The 22,670-nt window shown below is 39.9% G+C and overlaps 1 protein-coding gene across 4 annotated transcripts in view; it reads left to right on the forward strand.

Moving 5' to 3' along the window:
• Positions 1-22,670, forward strand: part of SPIRE1 (spire type actin nucleation factor 1) — a 418,349-nt gene that overhangs the window by 156,502 nt on the left and 239,177 nt on the right. For all 4 annotated transcript variants that reach the window (XM_053714898.1, XM_053714899.1, XM_053714900.1 and 1 more), the window contains exon 3: positions 2,068-2,292. In XM_053714898.1, coding sequence (XP_053570873.1) covers positions 2,068-2,292 — 225 coding nt within the window. The remainder of the gene's footprint in view (positions 1-2,067; positions 2,293-22,670) is intronic.

Genomic DNA, 22,670 nt, shown 5'->3' on the forward strand with positions numbered 1-22,670 from the left:
ATGCATAAAGAGGATGATGTGGTCAAAATACTCATTTGCCTAATAATTCTGCACTCCCTGTAGAGTGTGCAATTAAAAAAAACAAGCAAACAAAACTCTGTTTTACATCTATTATCACATTTATTTTGTTCTCTCTTCTTTCCAGGAAAGGATAGCGAGGTAGGCTCATAAGCGTGCAAATAACTTGAGCTCTATATGACAGGGGTATTATGTTTGTGGGTGTGTGTATGTGTATATATAGTGTTCCAAACACTGCTGCCATATAGTTCTCCCTCCTGAATCTAACTAGGTATTCTGTCTAATCATCAACAAAGTAAGCCAAGATAAAGAAGAAGAGTTACATGCTCTTATTGAATCATGAAACTTTAATTTTGACGTCATTGTCCCTCTAAAAGACACATTTTCATTGTGTGATTTTCTTTTTAAACATATTTATACCTTACATTTATTGCACAGCAGAATGTAACTAGTCATCATTAGCATATGTCATTTAGAGACATGTGAGACTTTGACCTTAAGGTACATGCTGGTAACCACGAGATGAGCTGTGTGTATCTTGCTTCCCATCTGAAGTACAGCAATGAATGTTCTGATTGTACAGTCAAGAAAAGTTATATAATTTCTGGAGAAAAATGCAAGACTGAATAAATCTTGCCATTTAAATTAGTGTCATAATTTGCGTGATTATTTTCACTGAAAATCTGGAACAGTAGTTCTCTGTATACTATAGAATATTTATTATGAATCAAGGTTTGACAATTTTTTTATCAAACTGATGAACCAGCTTCTCAGTTTTTTTTGGTATTGGGTAAAAACTGTGTGTATTCACATATGCATAATCTAAACATGGGAGCTATAGATGCACACCTATAGGGTCATAGCCTCCTGGACTTTGTACAAGGCAGAACTTACAAAAAATGTTTTCTATTATTTAACGTATTCAAAAGTATTTTGTGATATCTTGATTTTTTAAAATTCTATATCATTCTTTTTTAATTTCTATTAGGTGTTCCGTGTTCTACACATAGATATGTCTTTGATTGCTGATAAATTGAGCAGACAAGTAAAATATAGATGTATTAGTTATATTCTTACATTTTTATTTGCATGTATACATTACTATGGTTTAAGTATCATTTTGTCATATCTGTGCTTAAAAATGAGGAGATTGGTTTTCAAGGGTATACACTGAGATACCTTCATTTGAATGTAGCAACAAGACTATTGCCAGTGCATTTTCACAGTTTCATTTTTTGTTGACATTTTTACTGTAACTTCAAATCTGAGCTTTTGTTTGTAAACGTATTTTGTGCATATAGAAGTCAAACAGTGATGGAAAATGTCAGGTCATTAATTATTATAATACATATCATTGAATGTAAAAGCAGTTGCCAGCAATGCCAACAATGGTTAAGAGTCTGTGGATCAATATTTTTTAACATACAAACTGTAGTACAATGTGGCTGTGTACTTCTTTATCTTGGCTTAACATAGTAGCACTCACCAATGAGTACTTGCCCATTTATAGCTCCAGCAGTCAGGAGACAAAAGATTGTCCTTAAGAACTAAATTATTCTTGCCCTATAATATAGAGAATTTTTTTGTTTGTCAAAGTTTTTTCTGTTCAGACACCGTGCAACATTTTGATCATTACCTTAAAGCGTCAAGTGCGTATTGGTTGGTATAATAATGTCAAGGAAGGGGACAAAATAAAACATTATCGGGAATGCTGTTTAATATGCCTTTCTGGGTTCATACAAAAACATACATTTTTCACTGTGCCACAGTGTTAGGCAGATAATGGCACTTTTGTGTGCAAGGGCATTGGCAGATATATTACTAAAGTATTGCTCATCAAAATTGTGATTGTGGGATATGGTTTACTTTTTTTCTTCCCCCAGTTAATAGTGCTTTTAATATTTGCTTTGGTATTTCTAAGATTAATTCAATGTGCTTTTCCTTTGTGTGATTAATCCAACATGCATCCATTACTGTGAGTCTTCAACGTAACGAACACCAGTAAAATGTTTAGTAATTAACCTTGTGCTTTATTCTTAAATTATCCAGGTCATTGTATCAGTTGGTATCATCATTTACAAAGCTCTTGATTATGGGTTAAAAGAGAATGAGGAAAGAGAACTGAATCCGCCACTAGAACAGCTGATCGATAACATGACCAACAGTGCAGAGACTGACGGAAGTAATGATGAAGGCTATGATGCTTTGGACGAGGAAGAGGAAGACAACCATGAAAAGGCAGAGTTCAGGCATTCGTACAAAAATGTTATGAAGGTATGTCAGTGTCTTAGATGGCAGACAGGAATTAAATACACCAGTATCGAAAGTGATGTGTTTTCAATGCTGTAATATAGACCTCCCAGGCCACTCTCCAAGGGGTTCACTGGGGAGAAGGGGGACTGTTAGACATGTTGTTTTTATCTTTTTTTTTATATATATTTCTTTTATTTTCTATTATAACATAACGAGCATATCTTTACAAAACAAGGATGTATAGATTAAGTGGAGAGTGTGACATTCAGGTCTTGATAGCAAAACAAAGAAAGAAGAGGGGAAGGAGATTAGTTCAGAAAGGAATGAGAAGAAGGATAGAGAGGAGGATAGAATAAGAAGTCCCTTGTGTATTTAGTTAAGGGGAGTGTATCAGTGTAGGCTGTGCTATGTCACGGTGTCTAATTGTTGTCCAATTGAGGTTGTGTTGAGAGACCTAGTCTGCCCAAATCAGTTTGAAGAGGTCTGAATGGTTTAGGGTGTAAAGAAGTTGTTTTATCTTACATCTGCTATATGGCCCTCATATCAACATACCTTTATCAAAGTGCCTTTTCCATTATGTTTACATTTGCATCAGAGAGAGCTGCAACTCACAATGTAATTATGCAATTCACGATGTAAGTAAGGCTCTCGCACTAAAGCCTTCTGCTTGCACAAAGCTTTATGTAACAATTTGTGATAGGGGCAGATCCATTTGTGAAATTTGTGCTCCCAATTCTGTTCAGGGTCCTTGTTCTGCGTGCTCTGGAACTGGGTCCATCAACATCTAAAACTTGCACAAACTTTCTACTCTGACAGCATAAACAAAGTCTGTAAATTTACTGTCTGTTTAAACACCTCAAAAGGGCATTCAAATATGTATTACTTTTACATATTATGCATATTATATACAGTTAAAGGGACACACAGTTTATATTAAATTTTCATGATTCAGATACAGCATGTAATTTTAAACAAATTTCCAATTTACTTCCTTTAAAAAAAATGGGCACAGTCTTTTATATTTACACTTTTTAAGTTACCAACTTCTACTGAGCATGTGCAAGAACTCAGACTGTGCGTATATGCACTTGTGATTGGCTGATTGCTATCACATGGTACAGGGGGAGTGGAAATATACATAACTTTGAAATGTGTTAGAAAATAATCTACTACACATTTGAAATTCTGAGTAAATGCTATTGTATTGTTTTGTTATCTTGCATTTGTTGATTATGCAAATCTACTGTGTTTACTGGTCCTTTAAGTACTGTATTGCTGAAGACTACATATAAAAGTTTGCTTTGCAAAACTCAGTATATTGTTAACCAGCTACTTGCAATTTAAACCCCTGGTATGTTTATTGTATCTTCCTTGGTTGTGGTTAAAGGACCAGTCAACACATTACATTGGCATAATCAACAAATGCATGATAACAAGATGAGTAGTAGATTTGTTTTCTGACAATTTTAAAAGTTATGTCTATTTCCACTCCCCCTGTACCATGTGACAGCCTTCAGCCAATCACAAATGCAAACACGTAAATGCTGTGAATTATTGCACATGCTCAGTAGTAGCTGGTGACTCAAAATGTTTAAATATAAAAAGACTGCACATTTTGTTACCGGAAGTAAATAGGAAAGTTGTTTAAAATTACATGCTCTATCTGAAAAATGAAAGTTTAATTTTGACTTGAGTGTTCCTTTAATTAGGGCTAGATGTGTATTGTGATGCTGCTGAATATTCTTTTAGTACATTTAATGTCCCTTTTAAACACACATAGTCAGTGTTGCAGCTGTTAATTGCATCTCCATATAAGGATGATGAATTAGAAGAGACACCTGTATTTATGGTGCAATCACCAACCACACCCTAATCTGGAACTGCACCGGAGCACACAGAGTGTGCAACTTTACCCATGTGTTATAGCCAATTGCAGAGGATTAATACGTAGTGAATAAACAGAATAACTTTAAAGCTATACTGCTCTAGCAAAATATAGTATTTCTTCTGTTATGTGCGATCAGTCCACGGGTCATCATTACTTCTGGGATATAACTCCTCCCCAACAGGAAATGCAAGAGGATTCACCCAGCAGAGCTGATATAGCTCCTCCCCTCTACGTCAGTCCCAGTCATTCTCTTGCACCCAACGACTAGATAGGATGTGTGAGAGGACTATGGTGATTATACTTAGTTTTTATGACTTCAATCAAAAGTTTGTTATTTTACAATAGCACCGGAGCGTGTTATTCTTCTCTGGCAGAGTTTGAAGAAGAATCTACCAGAGTTTATTACTATGATTTTAACCGGAGTAGTTAAGATCATATTGCTGTTCTCGGCCATCTGAGGGAGGTAAAGGCTTCAGATCAGGGGACAGCGGGCAGATGAATCTGCATTGAGGTATGTAGCAGTTTTTATTTTCTGAATGGAATTGATGAAAAAATCCTGCTATACCGTTATAATGACATGTATGTATACACTTCAGTATTCTGGGAATGGTTTTTCACCGGAACTACTCTGTTAAAGGTCACTAATCCTTTTAATAAATATTGTCATGTTAAACGTTTTTGCTGGAATGTAGAATCGTTTACATTGCTGAGGTACTGAGTAAATAAATGTTTGGGCATTATTTTCCACTTGGCAGTTGTTTGCTTTAAATTGTGACAGTTTCGTTTCTCCTCACTGCTGTGTGTGAGAGGGAGGGGCCGTTTTGGCGCTCTTTTGCTACGCATCAAAAAATTCCAGTCAGCTACTATTATATTTCCTGCATGATCCGGTTCACTGACAGATCTCAGGGGTCTTCAAACTTCTTTGAAGGGAGGTACATTCTCTCAGCAGAGCTGTGAGAATTTTTATTGACTGTGAATAAAAACGTTACTCTATAATTTTTATGTCAAATTTAGTTATTTACTAATGGGAACAAACCTTTGCTAAAAGTTGTGTTATTTTAAACTTGATGCTATAACTGTTTTCAGTTCATTATCTCAACTGTCATTTAATCGTTAAAGTACCTCTTTGAGGCACAGTACGTTTTTGCTAAAAAAGATTATAACCAGGTTGCAAGTTATTGCTAGTGTGTTAAACATGTCTGACTCAGAGAATATCTGTGTCATTTGTTCCAATGCCAAGGTGGAGCCCAATAGAAATTTATGTACTAACTGTATTGATGCTACTTTAAATAAAAGTCAATTTGTACAATGTGAACAAATTTCACCAAACTGCGAGGGAAGAGTTATGCCGACTAACTCGCCTCACGCGGCAGTACCTGCATCTCCCGCCCGGGAGGTGAGTGATATTATGGCGCCTAATACATCTGGGCGGCCATTACAGATAACATTACATGATATGGCTACTGTTATGACTGAAGTTTTGTCTAAATTACCAGAACTAAGAGGCAAGCGTGATCACTCTGGGGTGAGAACAGAGTGCGCTGACAATACTAGGGCCATGTCTGATACTGCGTCACAGCTTGCAGAGCATGAGGACGGAGAGCTTCATTCTGTGGGTGACGGTTCTGATCCAAACAGATTGGATTCAGATATTTCAAATTTTAAATTTAAATTGGAGAACCTCCGTACATTACTAGGGGAGGTCTTAGCAGCTCTCAATGATTGTAACACCGTTGCAATACCAGAGAAAATGTGTAGGTTGGATAAATACTTTGCGGTACCGGCGAGTACTGACGTTTTTCCTATACCTAAGAGATTAACTGAAATTGTTACTAAGGAGTGGGATAGACCCGGTGTGCCGTTCTCACCCCCTCCAATATTTAGAAAGATGTTTCCAATAGACGCCACTACTCGGGACTTATGGCAAACGGTCCCTAAGGTGGAGGGAGCAGTTTCTACTTTAGCTAAGCGTACCACTATCCCGGTGGAGGATAGCTGTGCTTTTTCAGATCCAATGGATAAAAAATTAGAGGGTTACCTTAAGAAAATGTTTGTTCAACAAGGTTTTATATTGCAACCCCTTGCATGTATCGCGCCGATTACGGCTGCGGCAGCATTTTGGATTGAGTCTCTGGAAGAGAACCTTAGTTCGTCTACGCTAGACGACATTATGGACAGGCTTAGAGTCCTTAAACTAGCCAATTCATTCATTTCGGAGGCCGTAGTACATTTAACTAAACTTACGGCTAAGAACTCTGGATTCGCCATACAGGCACGTAGAGCACTGTGGCTAAAATCCTGGTCAGCTGATGTTACTTCTAAGTCTAAATTACTTAATATACCTTTCAAGGGGCAGTCTTTATTTGGGCCCGGGTTGAAAGAAATTATCGCTGACATTACAGGAGGTAAGGGCCACGCCCTACCTCAAGACAAAGCCAAAGCTAAGGCTAGACAGTCTAATTTTCGTTCCTTTCGGAATTTCAAACCTGGAGCAGCGTCAACCTCCACTGCACCAAAACAGGAAGGAGCTGTTGCTCGTTACAGACAAGGCTGGAAACCTAACCAGTCCTGGAATAAGGGCAAACAGACCAGGAAACCTGCTGCTGCCCCAAAGACAGCATGAACCGAGAGCCCCCGATCCGGGACCGGATCTAGTGGGGGGCAGACTTTCTCTCTTCGCTCAGGCCTGGGCAAGAGATGTTCAGGATCCCTGGGCGCTGGAGATCATATCTCAGGGATACCTTCTAGACTTCAAATTATCTCCCCCAAAAGGGAGATTTCATCTGTCAAGGTTGTCAACAAACCAGATAAAGAAAGAAGCGTTTCTACGCTGTGTACAAGATCTGTTAATAATGGGAGTGATCCATCCAGTTCCGCGGTCGGAACAAGGACAAGGGTTCTACTCAAACCTGTTTGTGGTTCCCAAAAAAGAGGGAACTTTCAGGCCAATCTTAGATTTAAAGATTCTAAACAAATTCCTAAGAGTTCCATCGTTCAAAATGGAAACTATTCGGACAATCTTACCTATGATCCAAAAGGGTCAGTACATGACCACAGTGGATTTAAAAGATGCTTACCTTCACATACCGATTCACAAAGATCATCAACGGTATCTACGGTTTGCCTTCCTAGACAGGCACTACCAGTTTGTAGCTCTTCCATTCGGATTGGCTACGGCCCCAAGAATCTTCACAAAGGTTCTGGGCGCCCTTCTGGCGGTACTAAGACCGCGAGGGATTTCGGTAGCTCCGTACCTAGACGACATTCTAATACAAGCTTCAAGCTTTCAAACTGCCAAGTCTCATACAGAGTTAGTTCTGGCATTTCTAAGGTCGCATGGATGGAAAGTGAACGAAAAGAAAAGTTCTCTTTTTCCTCTCACAAGAGTTCCATTCTTGGGGACTCTTATAGATTCTGTAGAAATGAAGATTTACCTGACAGAAGACAGGTTAACAAGGCTTCAGGATGCATGCCGTGTCCTTCATTCCATTCAACACCCGTCAGTGGCTCAATGCATGGAGGTGATCGGCTTAATGGTAGCGGCAATGGACATAGTACCTTTTGCACGCCTACACCTCAGACCGCTGCAATTGTGCATGCTAAGTCAGTGGAATGGGGATTACTCAGATTTGTCCCCTACCCTGAATCTGAATCAAGAGACCAGAAATTCTCTTCTATGGTGGCTTTATCGGCCACACCTGTCCAGGGGGATGCCATTCAGCAGGCCAGACTGGACAATCGTAACAACAGACGCCAGCCTACTAGGTTGGGGCGCTGTCTGGAATTCTCTGAAGACTCAGGGATTATGGAATCAGGAGGAGAGTCTCCTTCCAATAAACATTCTGGAATTGAGGGCAGTTCTCAATGCCCTTCTAGCTTGGCCCCAATTAACAACTCAGGGGTTCATCAGGTTTCAGTCGGACAATATCACGACTGTAGCTTACATCAACCATCAGGGAGGGACAAGAAGCTCCTTAGCAATGATGGAAGTATCAAAGATAATTCGCTGGGCAGAGTCTCACTCTTGCCACCTGTCAGCAATCCACATCCCGGGAGTGGAAAACTGGGAGGCGGATTTCTTGAGTCGCCAGACTTTTCATCCGGGAGAGTGGGAACTTCATCCGGAGATTTTTGCCCAAATACTTCGACGTTGGGGCAAACCAGAGATAGATCTCATGGCGTCTCGCCAGAACGCCAAACTTCCTCACTACGGGTCCAGATCCAGGGATCCGGAAGCGGTTCTGATAGATGCTTTGACAGCACCTTGGAACTTCGGGATGGCTTATGTGTTTCCACCCTTCCCGCTGCTTCCTCGATTGATTGCGAAAATCAAACAAGAGAGAGCATCTGTGATTCTAATAGCGCCTGCATGGCCACGCAGGACTTGGTATGCAGATCTAGTGGACATGTCATCCTGTCCACCTTGGTCTCTACCTCTGAGACAGGACCTTCTGATACAGGGTCCATTCAAACATCAAAATCTAACTTCTCTGAAACTGACTGCTTGGAAATTGAACGCTTGATTTTATCAAAGCGTGGTTTTTCTGAGTCGGTTATTGATACCCTGATCCAGGCTAGGAAGCCTGTTACCAGAAAGATTTACCATAAAATATGGCGCAAATACCTATACTGGTGCGAATCCAAACGTTACTCCTGGAGTAAGGTTAGGATCCCTAGGATATTGTCCTTTCTACAAGAAGGTCTAGAAAAGGGTTTATCGGCTAGTTCATTAAAGGGACAGATTTCAGCTCTGTCCATCTTGTTGCACAGGCGTCTGTCAGAAAATCCAGACGTCCAGGCTTTTTGTCAAGCTTTAGCTAGGATCAAGCCTGTGTTTAAAGCCGTTGCTCCGCCATGGAGTTTAAACTTAGTTCTTAACGTTTTACAAGGTGTTCCATTTGAACCCCTTCATTCCATTGATATAAAATTGTTATCGTGGAAAGTTCTATTTTTAATGGCTATTTCCTCGGCTCGAAGAGTCTCTGAGTTATCAGCCCTACATTGTGATTCTCCTTATCTGATCTTTCACTCAGACAAGGTAGTTCTGCGTACTAAACCTGGGTTCTTACCTAAGGTAGTTACTAACAGGAATATCAATCAAGAGATTGTTGTTCCATCCTTGTGTCCAAATCCTTCTTCAAAGAAGGAACGTCTTCTACACAATCTGGATGTAGTTCGTGCCCTCAAGTTCTACTTGCAGGCAACTAAAAAATTTCGCCAAACTTCTTCCTTGTTTGTCGTTTATTCTGGACAGAGGAGAGGTCAAAAAGCTTCTGCTACCTCTCTCTCTTTCTGGCTTCGTAGCATAATACGTTTAGCCTATGAGACTGCTGGACAGCAGCCTCCTGAAAGAATTACAGCTCACTCCACTAGAGCTGTGGCTTCCACTTGGGCCTTTAAGAATGAGGCCTCTGTTGAACAGATTTGCAAGGCTGCAACTTGGTCTTCGCTTCATACTTTTTCCAAATTTTACAAATTTGACACTTTTGCTTCTTCGGAGGCTATTTTTGGGAGAAAGGTTCTTCAGGCAGTGGTTCCTTCTATATAATGAGCCTGCCTATCCCTCCCGTCATCCGTGTACTTTTGCTTTGGTATTGGTATCCCAGAAGTAATGATGACCCGTGGACTGATCGCACATAACAGAAGAAAACATAATTTATGCTTACCTGATAAATTCCTTTCTTCTGTTGTGCGATCAGTCCACGGCCCGCCCTGTTTTTTAAGGCAGGTAAATATTTTTTAAATTATACTCCAGTCACCACTTCACCCTTGGTTACTCCTTTCTCGTTGATTCTTGGTCGAATGACTGGGACTGACGTAGAGGGGAGGAGCTATATCAGCTCTGCTGGGTGAATCCTCTTGCATTTCCTGTTGGGGAGGAGTTATATCCCAGAAGTAATGATGACCCGTGGACTGATCGCACAACAGAAGAAAGGAATTTATCAGGTAAGCATAAATTATGTTTTTTGTTTTTTTAAGCTCAGTGTTGTGTATTAAATATTAATACTTAAACATACTATAGTAATATTTTCTTGTCATTCTAAAAATTATGGAAATGGATAAGTAAAAAATGTTTTAGTTGTAATTGTCTCTTTAGGAGGAAGTTTAAGAATTGTGTAGTTGTTGTCGTTTTTTCTTTTTTTAAATAATTAAAAAGTGAGTTTATAGCCAGAGGGTTAAAGCTTTGCTGGATCAGTGGAATGCGCCATACACCCTGAGTGACAAGCTCAAGGGCTATTTAAAAAGCATTTTGCAACTAGGGTGTGTTGCACACACCTTATATTTTGTTGTAATTTGCTAGCAAACCTCTCATTTCAGCCTCTGTGTATAATAGTAGATTTCACTTTTGTGCTGTAGCTTTCAGTATCTTTAGAGACATATGGGGATGTTTACAAAGTGGTTGTTTGCCGTAAGGCAGCATATGGCCTTTTCAGTGCCTAAGCAAAATACTATTGAGCCGTAGGTCAACAACTCAACATGCAAGTGTATCATTATATCAAGTATAAATGTGCAATAATGAAAAAAATAAACGCACATGCACCACAAATGTAAAGTATGATAAGGATTAAAAAAAATTATTTCTTTTTTTCCCCCCTCTGTCTCCTGTTGTTTCCTGATCTCTCTCATAAGACATTTCTGTTGTGTTGCTAAAGAATAACACGTCTGCCAGTCTTAAAGGGACATTATACACTATATTTTCTAGTTTGCATAAATGTTTTGTAGATGATTCATTTAAATAGCCTATATAGCTTTTTTTTTTTTCTTAATGTATAGTGTTGCTTATTTTTAAATAACAATGTGCTAATTTTCAGACTCCTAACCAAGCCCCAAAGTTTTAGAATACTGATGTATACCTACTCCACTTTTCTCTGGTTTGTGTAGAGTCTTTTTATATGCAGAGGAACAGGGAGGGGGAGAGTGGCTGCTTTTTTTTGTGCTATAGAACCACTTTCAGTGGGTGTCAGCTAACCTTTTCAACAGTGCTAAAATGTGAGTGTCTAAGTACGTTTTTAACAGGGTTTTATACTAGATTTTCTTCATAAATGGAAAAAGTCCACAGCTGCATTCATTACTTTTGGGAATTCAGAACCTGGCCACCAGGAGGAGGCAAAGACACCCCAGCCAAATGCTTAAATACCTCCCCCACTTTCCTCATCCCTCAGTCATTCTTTGCCTTTCGTCCCAGGAGGTTGACAGAGAAATGTCAGAAGTTTTCGATAGTCTCTTATGGAGGGCAATACTCTTCAGCATGGGACTGGAGTTTTAAGTAGTCCTGTCAGTCTCTCAGTGAGAGCATGGGTGAAAGTTAAGAGTCCGGAGATGCAGGGAGAGTCTTTCTGCGAAACCATCCCGACTCATATTAACAGCTCCACAGGCAATTAGAGTTGACGAGTTTCGCTGCCTGCTTTCTTCTCTCAAGTCCATGGCAAAAGCATTGCTACTATCTGTCACACTTGAAGGGCTGTGTTCCTATTCCATGGCGTAGATTCCAGTAAGATCGTTTAATTTCTTTCATGTAATTAACAAGAGTCCATGAGCTAGTGACGTATGGGATATACATTCCTACCAGGAGGGGCAAAGTTTCCCAAACCTTAAAATGCCTATAAATACACCCCTCACCACACCCACAAATCAGTTTTTTACAAACTTTGCCTCCAAGGGAGGTGGTGAAGTAAGTTTGTGCTAGATTCTACGTTGATATGCGCTCCGCAGCAAGTTGGAGCCCGGTTTTCCTCTCAGCGTGCAGTGAATGTCAGAGGGATGTGAAGAGAGTATTGCCTATTGAATGCAGTGATCTCCTTCTACGGGGTCTATTTCATAAGGTTCTCTGTTATCGGTCGTAGAGATTCATCTCTTACCTCCCTTTTCAGATCGACGATATACTCTTATATTTACCATTTCCTCTACTGATTCTCGTTTCAGTACTGGTTTGGCTTTCTACAAACATGTAGATGAGTGTCCTGGGGTAAGTAAGTCTTATTTTCTGTGACACTCTAAGCTATGGTTGGGCACTTTATTTATAAAGTTCTAAATATATGTATTCAAACATTTATTTGCCTTGACTCAGAATGTTCAACTTTCCTTATTTCCAGACAGTCAGTTTCATATTTGGGATTATGCATTGAATTATCATATTTTTTCTTACCTCAAAAATTTGACTTTTTTCCCTGTGGGCTGTTAGGCTCGCGGGGGCTGAAAATGCTTCATTTTATTGCGTCATTCTTGGCGCGGACTTTTTTGGCGCAAAAATTCTTTTCCGTTTCCGGCGTCATACGTGTCGCCGGAAGTTGCGTCATTTTTTGACGTTATTTTGCGTCAAAGATGTCGGCGTTCCGGATGTGGCGTCATTTTTGGCGCCAAAAGCATTTAGGCGCCAAATAATGTGGGCGTCTTTTTTGGCGCTAAAAAATATGGGCGTCATTTTTGTCTCCACATTATTTAAGTCTCATTATTTATTGCTTCTGGTTGCTAGAAGCTTGTTCACTGGCATTTTTTTCCCATTCCTGAAACTGTCATTTAAGGAATTTGATCAATTTTGCTTTATATGTTGTTTTTTTCTTTTACATATTGCAAGATGTTCCACGTTGCAACTGAGTCAGAAGATACTACAGGAAAATCACTGCACAGTGCTGGAGCTACCAAGCTAAGTCTGCTAAAAACTTTTGGTATCTGTTTCTCCAGCTGTTATTTGTATTGCATGTCATGTCAAACTTATTAATGCAGATAAAATTTCCTTTAGTACTGTTACATTACCTGTTGCTGTCCGTCAACATCTAATTTTCAGAGTGTTCCTGATAACATAAGAGATTTTATTTTTTAAATCCATTAAGAAGGCTATGTCTGTTATTTCTCCTTCTAGTATACATAAAAGTCTTTTAAAACTTCTCTTTTTTTCAGATGAATTTTTAAATGAACATCATCATTCTGATACTGATAATGGTTCTTCTGGTTCAGAGGTTTCTGTCTCAGAGGTTGATGCTGATAAATCTTTGTATTTGTTCAAGATGGAATTTATTCGTTCTTTACTTAAAGAAGTGTTATTTGCATTAGAAATAGAGGATTCTGGTCCTCTTGATACTAAATGTAAACGTTTAAATAAGGTTTTTAAATCTCCTGTAGTTATTCCAGAAGTGTTTTATCTCCCTGATGCTATTTCTGAAGTAATTTCCAGGGAATGGAATAATTTGGGTAATTTATTTACTCCTTCTAGACGTTTAAGCAAATTATATCCTGTGCCATCTGACAGATTAGAGTTTTTTGGGACAAAAATCCCTAAGGTTATGGGGCTGTCTCTACTCCTGCTAATGTACTACTATTCCTATGGCAGATAGTACTTCATTTAAGGATCCTTTAGATAGGAAAATTGAATCCTTTCTAAGAAAAGCTTACTTATGTTCAGGTAATCTTCTTAGACCTGCTATATTTTTAGCGGATGTTGCTGCAGCTTCAACTTTTTGGTTAGAAGCTTTAGCGCAACAAGTAACAGATCATAATTTTATAGCATTATTATTATTCTATAACATGCTAATAATTTTATTGGTGATACCATCTTTTGATATCATTAGAGTTGATGTCAGGTATATGTCTCTAGCTATTTTAGCTAGAAAAGCTTTATGGATTAAACTTGGAATGCTGACATGTCTTCTAAGTCAACTTTGCTTTCCCTTTCTTTCCAGGGTAAATAATCATTTCGTTCCTTTCCTCACAACAAGGAACAAAAGCCTGATCCTTCATCCTCAGGAGCGGTATCAGTTTGGAAACTATTTCCAGTTTGGAATATATCCAAGCCTTATAGAAACCTATAGCCAGCTCCTAAGTACCTATGAAGGTGCGGCCCTTATTCCAGCTCAGCTGGTATGGGGCAGATTACGTTTTCTTCAAAGAAATTTGGATCAATTCCGTTCTTAATCTCTGGTTTCAGAAACATTGTTTCAGAAAGGTACAGAATTGGCTTCAAGTTAAGGCCTTCGGCTAAGAGATTCTTTTCTTTCCCGTGTCCCAGTCGACACAGCAAGGCTCAGCATTTCTGAAATGTGTTTCAGATCTAGAGTTGGCTGGAGTATTTATGCCAGTTCCAGTTCTGGAACAGGGGCTGGGGTTTTATTTTATCTCTTCATTGTACCAAAGAAGGTCAATTCTTTCAGACCAGTTCTGGATCTATCATTATTGAATCGTTATGTTAGGATACCAACATTCAAGATGGTTACTATAGGACTATCCTGCCTTTTGTTTAGCAAGGGCATTATATGTCTACAATAGATTTACAGGATGTGTATCTGCATATTCCGATTCATCCAGATCACTTTTAGTGTCTGAGATTCTCTTTTTAGACAAGCATTACCAGTTTTGTGGCTCTACTGTTTGGCCTAGCCTCAGTTCCAAGAATTTTTTTCAAAGGTTCTCGGTGCCCTTCTTTCTGTAATCAGAGAATAGGGTTTTGGTATTTCCTTATTTGGACGATATCTTGGTACTTGCTCAGTCTTCTCATTTTCGAAGAATCTCATACGAATCGACTTGTGTTGTTTCTTCAAGTTCATGGTTGGAGGATCAATTTACCAATCAGTTCATTGATTCCTCAGACAAGGGTAACCTTTTTAGGTTTCTAGATAAATTCAGTGTCTATGACTCTGTCCTTGTCAGACAAGAGAAGTTTAACATTGATATCAGCTTGTCAAAACCTTCAGTCACAATCATTCCCTTTGGTAGCCTTATGCATGGAAATGTTGGGTCTTAGGACTGCCGCATCAGATGCGATCTCCTTTGCTCGTTTTCACATGCGACCTCTTCAGCTCTGTATGCTGAACAAATGGTGCAGGGATTACTCAAAGATATCTCAATTAATATCTTTAAACCGATTTTACGACACTCTCTGACATGGTGGACAGATCACCATCGTTCAGTTCAGGGGGCTTCTTTGTTCTTCCGACCTGGACTATAATCTCAACAGATACAAGTCTTACAGGTTGGGGAGCTGTGTGGGGGTATCTGACGGCACAAGGGGTTTGGGAATCTCAGGAGGTGAGATTTCCGATCAATTTGGAACTCCGTGCAATTTTCAGAGCTCTTCAGTCTTGGCCTCTTCTGAAGAGAGAGTTGTTCATTGTTTTCAGATAAGACAATGTCACAACTGTGGCATACATCAATCATCAAGGAGGGACTCACAGTCCTCTGGCTATGAAAGAAGTATCTCGAATTTTGGTTTGGGCGGAATCCAGCTCCTGTCTAATCTCTGCGGTTTATATCCCAGGTATGGACAATTGGAAAGCGGATTATCTCAGTCGCCAAACGTTGCATCCGGGCGAATGGTCTCTTCACCCAGAGGTATTTCTTCAGATTGTTCAAATGTGGGAACTTCCAGAAATAGATCTGATGGCTTCTCATCTAAACAAGAAACTTCCCAGGTATCTGTCCAGATCCCGGGATCCTCAGGCGGAGGCAGTGGATGCATTTTCACTTCCTTGGAAGTATCATCCTGCCTATATCTTTCCGCCTCTAGTTCTTCTTCCAAGAGTAATCTCCAAGATTCTGAAGGAATGCTCGTTTGTTCTGCTGGTAGCTCCGGCATGGCCTCACAGGTTTTGGTATGCGGATCTTGTCCGGATGGCCTCTTGCCAACCGTGGACTCTTCCGTTAAGACCAGACCTTTTGTCTCAAGGTCCTTTTTTCCATCAGGATCTGAAATCCTTAAATTTAAAGGTATGGAGATTGAACGCTTGATTCTTGGTCAAAGAGGTTTCTCTGACTCTGTGATTAATACTATGTTACAGGCTCGTAAATCTGTATCCAGAGAGATATATTGGAAGACTTATATTTCTTGGTGTCTTTCTCATCTTTTTTCTTGGCATTCTTTTAGAATACCGAGAATATTACAATTTCTTCAGGATGGTTTAGATAAGGGTTTGTCCGCAAGTTCCTTGAAAGGTCAAATCTCTGCTCTTTCTGTTCTTTTTCACAGAAAGATTGCTATTCTTCCTGATATTCATTGTTTTGTACAAGCTTTGGTTCGTATAAAGCCTGTCATTAAGTCAATTTCTCCTCCTTGGAGTTTGAATTTGGTTCTGGGGGCTCTTCAAGCTCCTCCATTTGAACCTATGCATTCATTGGATATTAAATTACTTTCTTGGAAAGTTTTGTTCCTTTTGGCCATCTCTTCTGCCAGAAGAGTTTCTGAATTATCTGCTCTTTCTTGTGAGTCTCCTTTTCTGATTCTTCATCAGGATAAGGCGGTGTTGCGAACTTCTTTTGAATTTTTACCTAAAGTTGTGAATTCCAACAACATTAGTAGAGAAATTGTGGTTCCTTCATTATGTCCTAATCCTAAGAATTCTAAGGAGAAATCGTTGCATTCTTTGGATGTTGTTAGAGCTTTGAAATATTATGTTGAAGCTACGAAATCTTTCTGTAAGACTTCTAGTCTATTTGTTATCTTTTCCGGTTCTAGGAAAGGCCAGAAAGCTTCTGCCATTTCTTTGGCATCTTGGTTGAAATCTTTAATTCATCTTGCCTATGTTGAGTCGGGTAAAATTCCGCCTCAGAGAATTACAGCTCATTCTACTAGGTCAGTATCTACTTCCTGGGCGTTTAGGAATGAAGCTTCGGTTGACCAGATCTGCAAAGCAGCAACTTGGTCCTCTTTGCATACTTTTACTAAATTCTACCATTTTGATGTATTTTCTTCTTCTGAAGCAGTTTTTGGTAGAAAAGTTCTTCAGGCAGCGGTTTCAGTTTGAATCTTCTGCTTATGTTTTTTGTTAAACTTTATTTTGGGTGTGGATTATTTTCAGCAGGAATTGGCTGTCTTTATTTTATCCCTCCCTCTCTAGTGACTCTTGTGTGGAAAGATCCACATCTTGGGTAGTCATTATCCCATACGTCACTAGCTCATGGACTCTTGTTAATTACATGAAAGAAAACATAATTTATGTAAGAACTTACCTGATAAATTCATTTCTTTCATATTAACAAGAGTCCATGAGGCCCACCCTTTTTTGTGGTGGTTATGATTTTTTTGTATAAAGCACAATTATTCCAATTCCTTATTTTATATGCTTCGCACTTTTTTTCTTATCACCCCACTTCTTGGCTATTCGTTAAACTGATTTGTGGGTGTGGTGAGGGGTGTATTTATAGGCATTTTAAGGTTTGGGAAACTTTGCCCCTCCTGGTAGGAATGTATATCCCATACGTCACTAGCTCATGGACTCTTGTTAATATGAAAGAAATGAATTTATCAGGTAAGTTCTTACATAAATTATGTTTTTACTTTCATCATGGATGTATTGTTATTACAACTGTTTATTCAAGAGGGGCTGCAACCTTTCGGGGATAACCTTAACATAGGGTCTCAGTGAGACTCCTTTTGTATCTTGGAATCAAGGGTTAATGTCTCCTAAGGGGGGTTATTGTACGGGGGGGTTTAATCATGTTTGCTATGTGATTATGTCTGCTACTGTGTAGTGATACTTTGGCTCATGGTTATTTTGAAACATAACGGCCTATGTCTAGCGACGCGGCCTTTACGGTCGGCCGCGCTTTTTTCATGGACTGCATGGTTTACCTTTTGACTGGGCGTGGTCATATTTTTAGCTCTCCATTTCCGCATTCCTGACTGTGTGGCGATGGAGAAATTCTGGTCCACTGGTGTCTGGTTCACAGGAGGTGGTGAGTGTCCCAGCCATTGGGGTGTAAGGTGCCGTTTAGATTTTTCTTATTGGTCCATTTTTTTTAATCAATATCCCAGTTATGGAGGATTCTGATTTTGTGGAGATGGATGTCTCTGATTCAGATTCTACTTCTTGCAAAGAATGTGAATTGACCCGGATGATACATGCTCATCAGTTATGTTCCGAATGCCGTTTTAGAGTGCTCTGTTCATCAAGATCGGGGAATCAGGGGCCCACTGAGCCATCCGCCTCTGGGGATTCCGTTTCACACAAGGTGAGTTCCCTACCACCAACTCTTACTACACATGCAGGTAACCCAAACACTGCTTATCTTTCTATGGAGAGTGGCCTGTTCCCACCGGAGGTTACGACACTGTTTCCCATGGCCATATCTTTGGCACTGGCGCATCTACACCTCCCGGGAATGTGCTTGCGATATTGTCCGTGTTCCGTTAACCGGGGCTCATCAGACGTGGGATGGCCTGGTCCAGTTCAGCCCTCCGGGGGAGCGACTGCCACTGAGGCCTCAGGGGGTCAACCTTTGGGGCCGGTGTCTTTATTTGTCTTGGCGAAGGTATGTTGCGCCTTTCGTTATAGACTGGCACGCCTTTGTGTCTTTGTTATTTGAGTATCCGTTTCTGAGCTTGGAAGATAAGGATTCCTGCTGGGCTGGTCTTGCGGGTGTATCCGTTCTTCCTGGGCGATAACCTAAGGGTTGCCTTATCTTTTATTTAATCCATTGAGGATAGATTTTCTTTGGTTTAAAGCTCATGTTGTCGTAATATTTCCTTCAGGAACTTTCTTCTCTGGAATTGATACTCGCAATTTTGTGGTCGCACTGTTTACTTTTACAAAGTTTGTTCAAGAGTGAGGACGTGCTAGTCCTATGTTTGTCTGTTGTCTATCCCTCCATCTCGGGGGAGACTCTATGTGGCCTTGATAGTGCTGGGGCCCTTGGTTTCAGGCTGTTCCTGACTGGGTACAAATCCTTCTGTCTTTGAGGCCTAGTTCAGACACGTGGCGCCTTTTATGCCTGGCTGGTCCGGTGAGGGTGCCTAGTGCTCACAATATGACTTGTGTTGTTTTTATTTTACAAGTTTCAGCTGGCATCCTGAGAGGTCTTGATGGTCCGTGGTTTGGGGGGATGGTTCAGTCCCTCAGCCTGTCAATCTAGTCAGCAGGGTCTCCGTTGAGATCCGCTGCGACATGCTCTGTTGTTTCCAAATTTTTGCAGGGACTAGAGTTTTCCTTCCCGTTGTGGGTTGAAGGTTAAAAATGGAGGATTTAGGTCCTTCATGCTGCCGGTTCTTGGTGGTCTTGCCTTTTTAAGGTCTATTTGGGAGTGTCCTTTTAGGACTTGTTCCTTTTAGAGGTTCTCTTCCTTCGAGTCGAGACTTAGTCCGGGTTTTTAGCGGCTTTGAGCTAGGTAGTGTGGCTGAGCGGTCTAAGGTGCTGGATAAGGCTCCAGTCTCTTCGGAGGCATGGGTTCAGATCCCACTGTTGCCAGATTCATATCGGGGACGATAGGTGGTGTTGTCTTCTTTTCCAGTCATTTGCTTAGGGGATGTTTCTAACAGGGTTTGGGATGCTCTGCATTCTTCTTCCTTGGGTGTGGTCCTCCGGAAAATCAGTCTGAAAGGATTATGGAGACTTTTTCTACACTCTCTTTCGTGTGACTCTGTTCTCATTATCATTCCCTTAGTCTAGGACCTCGTGTGAGTTGTCCTTGGGGCCTGGAACTCAAAGAGTGATGGCTGGACTTTGTCACGGCCTAGCACCGTATTTGGGCTGGTCCGGTGTTTGGAGCAGGATCTGTGATACGTTGCTCTGCTAATCGTCCTCGGGTCATTCGAGGTACGGTGAGCCTCTTTGAGGTTCTATTTTTTTCTCCACGTTCAAAGATCTGTGGGAAGGACTGGCGGCTCTTGGATAGCCTGCAACATTATCCACTGGTTGGTGGATGCTTAGCAGCCTGAAGGATCCTATTTCAGCTGCTCCTTACTTGCCCTGCAAGTATTCAAGTTTCTGCGTCATTTTCGATGACGGCAGCGTGCAGTGTTTTGTCTCCAGGGGTTGTACGTCAAATGTTCCCCTTTCTGAGCTTGCTGCACGAGGTTTGGTTCTGAAAATTTAGATATTCAGAGCTACCTTTTTACGACTCTGGGGACCTTCGTCTTCAGTCGTCTTAACTAGAGTGTGGTAGCACTGTGTTAGGGGAAGATTCTTTTCTCTGTTTAGACTCCCGGCCTTAGTCCATGGTTTCTGTTTCTCTGGGGTCTGGGAATTCCCCTGTTTCTGCGAGACTGGTTTCTTGGGTTTTTTGCTCTGTTTAAGAACTTGTTGTGCCCTTTTTTTTAGTTATTTTTTCTTGAGTTCCTTATGCTTGTTTTCACCGTGTCTTTTCTTCTTTGTGGAAGAATACGGTTGTTTGTTCCCTTTCTCTAGTAAGGGGTGTGTTGTTTGGAGACCGACTGCTGGGCGACGGGGTCTCCTGGAGGATGTTGGCTCAGTCGCGTCTAGTTCCTGCGGTCTCTAGCAGGGTTTGTAGACTATCTACGGGTCAGTGTCCTTGGGCCTTTTTTCCTTCTTTCCAAAAGTTGTTCTCGGCTTCGTACAAAGCAGGATTTTGTTGGGTAGGGGTTTTTCAGGCCTGGTGCCCTCAGAATGGGCTGCCTCTTGTATCCTCCCGTTTTAGCATTCAGTGTCCTCTATAGATTGGGTATTGTTTTCCCAAAAGTAATGAATGCAGCTTTGGATTCTTTCCATTTATGAAGAAAAACTTAAATTATGGTTACCTGATAATTTTTCTTCAGATGGAAAGAGTCCACAGCTCCCCGTCCGCATTTTTGTGGGGCGTCTGTTATTTTGTTCTTCTGGCACCTTTTCACCCTGATATTTCTTCTACTGTTCCTTGTTCCCTCGGCAGAATGACTGGGGGATGAGGGAAGTGGCAGGAGTATTTAAGCCTTTGGCTGGGGTATCTTTGCCTCCTCCTGGTGGCCAGGTTCTGAATTCCCAAAAGTAATGAATGCAGCTGTGGACTCTTTCCATCCGAAGAAAAGAAAATTATCAGATAAGCATAATTTAAGTTTTTTGGATCAGTATCTCTGCATATTATTCTGTATAGTAGTGTCTATTATATGCAGTTCAATGAAAATTGGTATATACTGTCCCTTTAATGTTTTTGTAACAAATTAACATCCTTTTTACTGCAATTATTTTTTAATACCCAAACTCCATTCACCATTTTGACTTATTTGGAGGATCCCATCTGGGCTTTAGCCCTTAGATGACAAAGTTAGCCGCTGTTGTAAAGTTAGTAAAAACTGAATTGTTTTGCAGTTGTTATCAGTTAAAGCGATTAGTGACAGATATGTTTTAGAGTTATAGCCTTGAGAACTTCAAGGTCTGAGAGTTAGAAATTGCTCTTTTTCAGAGCTAAATTACATGAAAGAAAATGAAGAAAAATAATAAAAATATATTGCATTTGTTTCATTATGCATAATAAAATATTTTATATAAAATCTCAAGGTGTTTACTGTCCCTTTTAATCATCATTCAAGTGTAAAAAAAAGTTAAAAAGCACTTCACTTTAAGTACGTGCATAATGGTAATGTGAAACTTACAAAACTCCTTACCCAGGACTTCATTTTCAACATTTTGGGGATTGAGCACTTATACAAACACTAATTCTCACAATAAAATACATTTATTTTCCTTTTTTTTTTGTGTGTGTAAAAGTAAAAATGTCCAGCCATGTTGAACCAAGAATCTTAAAGGGACACTAAACCCACATTTTTTTCTTTCATGATTCAGATAGAGCATACAATTTTAAGCAGCATTCTATTTTACTCCTATTATCAATTTTTCTTCGTTCTCTTGCTATCTTTATTTAAAAAGCAGGACAGTGATGCATAGGAGCCGGCCCATTTTTGGTTGAGAACCTGGGTTATGCTTGCTTATTGGTGGGTAAATGTAAGCCTCCAATAAGCAAGTGCTATCCATGGTGCTGAACCTAAAATGAGCTAGCTGCTAAGATTTACATTTCTGCTTTTAAAATTAAGATAGTAAGAGAACGAAGAAAAATTGATAACAGGAGTATATTAGAAAGTTGATTAAAACTTCCTGCTCTATCTGAATCATTAAAAAAAAAAATTTGGGTTCAGTGTCACTTTAACAGATTCAAGCCAAGGATGCTGTCTTTGGGTGTAGAGGGCATATCCACAAAGCTACAGCAATTTAGTAAGTAATCTAATTCTCCATGTCTAGATTAAAGATCAAAGCTTTACAGTTTTTTTATGTCCCCCTTTTCATAGGAGACATTTTCCTATGATTTTTAAGTGTACAATCCCAGTACATTTTTTTTATTATATTTTATTTTTGTTATGATTTATAAAGAAACAATGCCACACTTGGACCTTTTGGATCTAAATTATATACACCTGAGTACAATGCAAATTAAAACTTTATCCTCCGAGTTTAGAATAGAATAGATAAATGAAAGGCAGTTAAAAGTAGAATATCATATAGCACCAAGTATAATCACAGAGCATGTCAATGAGCGCCCAATAGGGATCATTAAAACAAAGTATATTTATTTTGGCAGAAGTTCAAAAGTATGTTTTATAGAAAAGTTCTATAGAAAAATCACACAGTTCATGTATCAAATATTAAATAGTAGAACCATAACCCAGGACTCGACACTTGCATATAAAGTCTTATGTGCTAATTAGCACTCCGTAAGTATAACAAGTGGTACTCACAAATTCGTCTTGTGACACTGTCAATAGCTCACCCGGGAACTAAAGCAGGGACCTTCCGTCTGGGGTGAGGAGACTCATACAACT

This window comes from Bombina bombina, chromosome 5 (assembly GCF_027579735.1).
Source record: "Bombina bombina isolate aBomBom1 chromosome 5, aBomBom1.pri, whole genome shotgun sequence".
Classification (NCBI taxonomy): Eukaryota; Metazoa; Chordata; class Amphibia; order Anura; family Bombinatoridae; genus Bombina; species Bombina bombina.